The sequence below is a fragment of the Camellia sinensis genome, chromosome 11, assembly GCF_055761805.1.
Source record: "Camellia sinensis isolate YWXY chromosome 11, ASM5576180v1, whole genome shotgun sequence".
NCBI lineage: Eukaryota > Viridiplantae > Streptophyta > Magnoliopsida > Ericales > Theaceae > Camellia > Camellia sinensis.
In genome coordinates, this window is record NC_138971.1 from 101,419,458 (window position 1) to 101,427,600 (window position 8,143).

At 38.6% G+C, this 8,143-nt stretch overlaps 1 protein-coding gene across 1 annotated transcript; it reads right to left on the minus strand.

Moving 5' to 3' along the window:
• Nucleotides 1-6,471: 6,471 nt before the first annotated feature.
• Nucleotides 6,472-7,097, minus strand: LOC145802518 (uncharacterized). The gene is made up of 2 exons (XM_082895238.1): nucleotides 6,951-7,097; nucleotides 6,472-6,882 (listed from the first exon to the last, which is right to left on the minus strand). Exons 1-2 carry the CDS (start codon nucleotides 7,095-7,097, stop codon nucleotides 6,472-6,474), a joined length of 558 nt encoding a protein of 185 aa, XP_082751364.1.
• Nucleotides 7,098-8,143: the final 1,046 nt, after the last annotated feature.

Here is an 8,143-nt window from a genome sequence, read left to right on the forward strand (position 1 = left end):
ATCTTTATTGGGCTTCGTGCTCACCTCTAGAGGATTTGTGCAGGAAAAGTTTCGGTGATTCCACCAAGTTAAGGCAGTGAACATGTTTCGAGAACACAATGCTCTTTTTATATTTTGTTGTATATTTTGACAAGTCAAAGGTGTTACGACCCAAACTCGCCCCTATAGGTTTAGCGTCATAATCGGCCAGTAATCCTTGGATTACCAAAGGCCTTTGAACAAAATAACATGCTATTAAAGGGCTAGTGAAAGCAGATATAGAATATAGATAGTCCAATGAACTATGTAGACATACATGAGATAGAAATTTCAAAACTTATATACATACACATGACATCGTACGTTACATTCATTATAGATATAACCAGAAAGGGACTTAGCCCAAAATAAAAATAAATAGAAAACTTGTTCATAGTCCACAAAGAAACAAAGTCTTATACGTTCACAAAACACGACCACGTGACTTTCGAAACCTCCTTGGAAGGCACAAGGGTTGGCCGACACAAACAAATCTTCAGGCTGCCACTATTGGGCCTAGTCACGTACCGGATCACCTGCATACATAAAATAATAGAGTGAGCGGGAGCCCAGTGAATACTAACGGAGTAAAGGGTTTTATTGAATGATGCCCCATATCAAATTCAGAAAACAAATTCCATAGCAGAAATAGATTCATATGCTTATATAGAAATCAGAGTTCATGCTTAATCATACGTGGTACATTCATTAGCGTTAACTAAATAGATACAAAACAGACATAGACAGATACATAGCAGTTAAAGATCAGATAATGGTTATGTAACCAGTTCCACAAAGGAACCTCCGAATCCTGGTAGCAGAGAATAGATATGCTGAGCCCCATGATAGGGCCTCTGGTACGGGTAACAGAATGTAGACATATTAAGTTCCATGATGGAACCTCCGATACCAGGTAACAGCTAATAGATATTACATGATGCTGAGGATGCCGTGAATACATTGTAAAAAATTAGACAATCATTAATTATACAGAACATATTATTTCAGAAAACAAATCTTATCTCATCATACAAAAAATAAATAAAATTGAACATAGGTTTACTAAGTTATTACTCACAGATGCTCAAAAGCAGATAGACAGAGTAGACAAATCAAATAATTTATAGTGCATGACCTACATAGACATAACAAATACACACATATTGAAACACACACTCGGATAGCACTTAACTTAGTTCTTTTTTTATCTTGGCGTGATCATGGCCTAGGAATGCCTAAGATACAATGAAGATGCCAAAACATGATGTTCAACACTTAGTCAAAATTGCTGAAAATAGTGTTCTAGCTCGAGCGCAACTTCATTCGCTCAAGTGGAGGTTCAAAAATAAGCATGGTCGCTCTAGTGCAACTTTCATCACTCAAGTGGTTTGTAAACTCTGCAAAAGTACTGGTTGCTTGATTTTTCTACTCGATGCACGCTTGATGGTCACTCAAGTGTGAGATTGAGGTCTTCGCTAGAGCGCAACTCTGGTTGCTCGAGCGGTCTGCAAAATGTGTAAACTTCTAGGTGCATGCAATTTACACACAAGCCAACACTTGGTCGCTTGAGCGGAAGTGCAAATCAGAGAATGATTGCTCAAGCACAGATTCTATCACTCGAGCGGAGATGCAGAATTCTGGAATTTCCAGATTGCTTTTCATGCTACATAACTTGAATTCAAAGCCTCAAAACACATCCTTTGGGCCCAAAACTTAAGAAATCTCTTGTAAACTTGTAAAACATCATGAATTCAAAGCCATTTCGTAAAATCAAAGTCCAAAGGTAAGCTAATTGAACCAAATCAACTTAGAGTTTCAAGAACGTAACATGTATGCATTAATATGAACTCAACCTTTCCAAGACTTGATCAATTAAGGCCAATTTGTAGGAAATGTGATGAATTCTTCAAATCAAACTAGACTTGATACATGCATGAGAGAATCCTTTCGAAAACAACATCAAAACTCCATGAAATGCACATGCATGTATGAAATGTTCATATTCTCTACTTTATTAGCTCAATTCTTGCATGTTTCAACTTAATCCTCTAGAATTCATGTCCTAGATATCATAAGTATATTGTCTAAGTGTTGAATCCTTACCTCAACATCTCAATTAAGCTCTAGATGATGAATTCACTAAGCTTCCAAGCCAAATCCTTGAATTCCCAAGCTAACTCCTTCCAAATTCTAGCAATGCCCTTGATTGATCTCAATTCTCTCTCTCTCTCTCTCTCTCTCTCTCTCTCTTTCTCCCTCACGGTTTTTAGGCTCAAAAAGCTTGAAATGAGAATGTTAAAATGATTTAAGGCTTAACATTAGCCTCACATAGGCTCTACTAATTAATCTAGCTTAGCCTAATCAATTTATAATTAATTAATCTAATTATTTGGTTCCAAATCAAATTTCAATTAAACCTACCACAAAATTTTAAAATTTCCAAATAACACATAAATCAAGTCAATTTCGTGATCAGATGCTGATAAGGCCTTCAATTCACAGACAGAATGGAAACACAACATATATTTCTACGACAGATATATACAAATGCAAATAACATATAATTCATGCAATTAACTCATGATATCCTCTTAATTACTTATTAGGCATCCTTAATCATGGTTTAACAATTAATCACAGGTCGGGGTTGTTATAGTCTTCCCCCCTCAAAGAGTTTGGTCCCCAAACTCAAATTACCTTCGTTTTGAAAGAATATCGGATCCAGAGAGAACAAGTCAGGGTATCTCTTCATCATATCCTCTTCCGTCTCTCATGTTGCATATGTCCCTTCGTGGTTTTGCCAATCCACTTTCACCAATGGAATTTCTTTGTTCCTCAACCTTTTGATTCGACGATTAACAATCAGTGTTAGCTGTTCTTCATAAGTAAAATCATTTTTCAGAAGCACATGAGTTAGTTTAATCACATGGAATGGATCTCTCAAATACTCTCGAAGCATGGATACGTGAAAAACATAATGCATGTGCTCCATGACTAACGATAGGGCTACCCGATACGTCACTAGATTGATTTTCTCAAGGATCTCATATGGCCTAACGTATCTTGGTGCGAACTTGCCTTTCACTCCATTAGGGTTACTTTAATAAACACATGATCCCCGACTTCATATTCTCTATCTCTTCTCTAGACATTCGCATAACTCTTTTGGCGGCCCTGTGCAGTTTTTAATTGTTGTTGAATTAGTTTTACATTTTCATTTGTTTTTTGCGCAAGTTCCGGTCCTAGCAATGGTCTATCACCTACTACGGTCCAACAAATTGGAAAACAACACTTCCTACCATACAATACTTCATAAGGAGCCATTTCGATGCTTGGATGATAACTATTGTTATACACAAATTCAGCCAAGGATAGATAAGTCTCCCAATTTCCTTGGAAGTCTAACACACACATTTGTAACATGTCTTCCAATATTTGAATGGTCCCGTTCAGATTGATCGTTTGTCTATGGGTGATAAGCACTGCTTAGTCTCAGTTCAGTCCCCAAATCCTATTGTAGACTCTGTCAAAATCTCAAAGTAAACTTGGGATCATTGTCAGATACTATGGAAACTGGAACTCCATGCAATTTCACAATTTCATTTACATACAAATTAGCCAACTTATTCGCATTATACAAAGATTTGACAGGCAAAAAGTGGGAAGATTTAGTTAAACAATCAACAATGACCCAAATAGAATCCATACGTCGAGAGGAGCAAGGTAGTCCAATAATGAAGTCTATCGTGATATGTCTAATTTCCATTTCGGTATTGGAAGCGGCTGAAGTAGTCCAACAGGTCATTGATGTTCAGCTTTAACTTGTTGGCAATGTAGACATCTTGCTACAAAATCGGCAATACTTTTCTTCATTCCAGGCCACCAGAAATTCTGTCTTGAATTATGGTACATCTTTGTATTCCCCGGATGCATAGCAAATTTTGAATTGTGAGCTTCAACCATAACTCGTTTCCTCAGGTCAGAACAATCCGGTACATAAAGTCTATTCTGTAACTTCAACACAATGTTCTCAAACACAAATCTTGGCCTTGGTTTTGAGTCAAACTCATCAACCATTCTCTTCAAAAATTCATCTTGCAACTGCTTCTCTCTAATTTCCTTAATGATTGCAGGCTGAGCGGAAATGGCAGCTAAAATCCTGCCCTGTTCATGCAGCACAATTTCAATCTCATTCTTCTCCAAGTCACATAATAACTCTTTTTGACCGGTGAGCAAACAAGACAAATTCGCAATTGACTTTCTACTCAATGCATCTGCAACAGTATTTGCCTTCCCTGGATGATACAGAATTTGCAAGTCATAATCTTTGATCAATTCCAGCCAACTTCTCTGTCTCATATTCAATTCTTTTTTAGTAAAGAAATATTTGAAACTTTTATGGTCAGTGTACACTTCACAAGTTACTCCATATAGATAATGGCGCCAAATTTTTAATGCAAAAACCACAGTTGCCAATTCAAGGTCATGAGTTGGGTAATTCTTTTCATGTAGTTGAAGTTGCTGAGAAGAATACGCAATTACCTTTCCATTCTGCATCAACACACACCCCAAACCTTTATAGGGAGCATCACCGTAAATCTGAAACCCATCTGTTCTGTTAGGCAAGGTCATAATTGGTGTAGTTACCAGTCTAGTTTTCAATTCTTGAAAGGATTACTCCCATTGATCATTCCAATCAAATGGTACATTTTTCTGTGTCAACTATGTCTATGGCATAGCAAGTTTTGAGAAATATTTCACAAATCTTCTGTAGTAGCCAGCAAGTCCTAGAAAGCTTCTAACTTCTGACACGTTTGTTGGTTTTGGCCAATCTATGATGGCTTTAATTTTCTGTGGGTCCACTAATATACCATCCTTATTGATCACATGTCCCAGAAATGCTACGTTGTTAAGCCAGAATTCACATTTGGAAAAATTTTCATATAACTTCTTTTCTCTCAAAACCTATAAAGCAGTTTTCAGATGATTTTTATGTTCTTCCCTTCATTTAGAGTATATCATAATATCATCAATTAACACAACTATAAATTTAGCAAGAAATTGTTTGAAAGCCCTATTTATCAGGTCCATAAAAACTGTAGGTACATTAGTTACCCCGAATGGCATTACCAAAAATTCGTAATGCCCATACCTAGTTCTGAATGCAGTTTTCTCTACATATTTTGCCTTGACCTTTAACTGGTGATACTCAGATCTAAGGTCTATCTTATAGAACACTTGTGCTCCCTGAAGTTGGTCAAATAGATCATCTATTCGGGGCAGTGGGTATTTGTTCTTCACGGTTACATTGTTCAGTTCTCTATAATCTATATATAGTCACAAAGACCCATCTTTCTTTTTAACAAACAAAACTGGAGCACCCCAAGGTGAAGTGCTCGGTCGAATAAACTTCTTCTCTAACAATTCTTGAAGTTGGACTTTCAATTCTTGAAGTTCAGAGGTTGACATTCGGTAAAGGGTTTTAGAAATCGGTTATGTTCTGGGTACAACATCAATAATAAACTCAATTTCCCTATCAATTAAGTCTCCGGGCAAATCATTTCGAAATACATTGGAAAATTCATTTACTACCAGGATGTTCTATACAGTAGGACTATCAGAAGTCATATTCAAAACGCAACACAAGTAACCCCGGCACCCTTTTCTTAACAATTTTTTGGCTTTCACAAAAGAAATCAAATATGGTGGAGGAATTACCCCATTCCCAACGAATACAAATTCAGGCATACCAGGTGGTCGAAACACAACAGTTTTATTCACACAATCAACAGTCGCACAATACTTCATCAACCAATCCATACCAAGTATATAGTCAAAATGATTAATACCCAATGGCAACAAATCAACATATAATGTCATACCACCAATCACAATGTCACTTTCCAAATAAACATACGCGCATACCATAGAACCTCCAGATGGTGAAGATATAGATAACAAATAATTCATAGGTTCTAATGGGCTAGTTAATTTTCTAGAGAAAACGTGCGATTCAAAGGAATGTGTAGAACTAGAATCTATCAGCACATATGCATTTTGAGCACAAATATGGAGTATACTTGACACCACAACTTCAGTGTTCTATACATCACCAGGCACTAGTGAGAAAACTCAGCCTTGTCTCAAAGTTTCTTTCCCAGTGTTAGCTCTCGTATTTGTTCTAGCTGCAGAAGCAGATCCGGCTAAACTTGTTACAGGACAGTTGGCATTATCATATCTAAGGGGGCAATCTTTCACTACATGGCCTGTCTTGCTGCATCAGAAACAAGCGCCAGATGCACAGTAACATACACCTCTATGTTTCCTTCCACAATCAGAACAAACTAGTATAGACCCACTGCTCTGATTGGAGCTACTAGTAATCCCCGTGTTTTCCTTTTTGTGCACAAAAGAACAGCCCTTTCTGAAACCGTACCCATACCATTTACCTCTTCATTCTGTTGTTGGTGCTTTAACTTGTTTCTTTGCTATCAAATTGGTCTCTGCCATCAATGCTCTGTCAAGTACATCCACATATGTAGGTAGTTTTAAGACCCCTACCCAATCAAATACGTCTAGATCTAATCCACCTTCAAATTTTTGAGCTTTCTTGTAGCCCGTATCCACCATATGAGGAGCAAATCTAGCTAATTCAGTGAATTTAGCCTCATACTCGGCAACATACATGCTGCCTTGTTTGAGTTCTTGAAATTTAGAAAATTTTTGATCCCGAAAGCACTGAGGAAAGTACTTGTCGTAGAAGATCTCATTGAATTGAGCCCATGTCATGTTCTCATTGCAATTTCGAATTAGCAACCACCATCTTCGGGTTTCATCTTTTAGAGTATAGGTGGCTAATAGAACCTTCTAAGTCTCAGAGTAGGGAAATACTTCAAATAATTTTTCCATTTCTAATAACCATGTCTCTCTACCTTTAATGGTTCAATACCACCCAAGAAATTTGGCGGTTTCATCTTCATGAATTTTTGAGTGAGATTTATGAAGTCAATGTTATCTGATTCAACTGGGACCGGAGGGGGCGGAGGAGGTATAGGTTGTTGTCTTTGTTGCTGTCTCATTTACTCAGTTAAGGCTCCGAGCATTTGTTCCGTTCGGCTCATGCGAGCCTCTGAAGATTCAGCTGTACCGTCACTTCTTGTATTTTCTATTTGCAATAGGTAAACAAAGCACTTATAAACATAGGTAAATAGTTATTTTCACAATGTTCGGAGTATTCAATTCTAGTTCATTCTTTTCAATTTCATACATTCATGTTTCGATTAAGCTTTCACATTTACAGACATTAACACACACTCACACATGTAGATGAAATGTCCCTAATTCTTTTCTAGGACATCCTATAGCTCATATGGACTCGTCTGTGTGGTATAACTCGAGCTCTGATACCACTCTATCACAACCCAAACCCGCCCCTATAGGTTTAGTGTCATAACTGGCCAGTAATCCTTGGATTACCAAAGGCCTTTGAACAGAAAAAAATGCTATTAAAGGTCTAGCAGAAGCATATATAGAACTGTACGGGGAGCAAATATTCCGGCGTGCCCGTATTCCTTTCTTCCGAGCTCCGTCGATATCCGATCACCTGCGAGCAAATAACGATGAGCTACCCGGCGGTGTGTGGCCGGAAAAACCCTCCGACGGTCAAGTTAGCACACACCTTAGAGGGAATAGAGAGAAGGGAGAGAGTGTTTTAGTGTAAGAAGTCCTTACAGATATGTTCGTGTCGCGTATGGGGGGCGCAGGCATGCTTTTATACCTTCTGAACCCCATATCCACTCCCAGTCATCTCCTGACACGTGGCTCTGCTATCCCATCTGTCAGCATAAACCATGCCATTCACCACCTAACCTCAACTGCTTGACTTCACAGCTGGAGCTCGGCAGCCGAGCTGTTCTACCTCGGCCATGTCATGCTTCAAACCCATGCGCCTAGCCGGACAAACACATGAAGGACCGGGCTAGGCGGCATCTCGGCAAAGCCTAGCCCGGGCTCCTCCTTTGGTCGGCCCTCTCGCCGGTCAATCAACTACCTCGGCTGACCACGCCTTTCCGAGCGCCGGTCTCTCGGTCTGTCTGGTTTCGACCATCCTCGGACCGAGCATCCT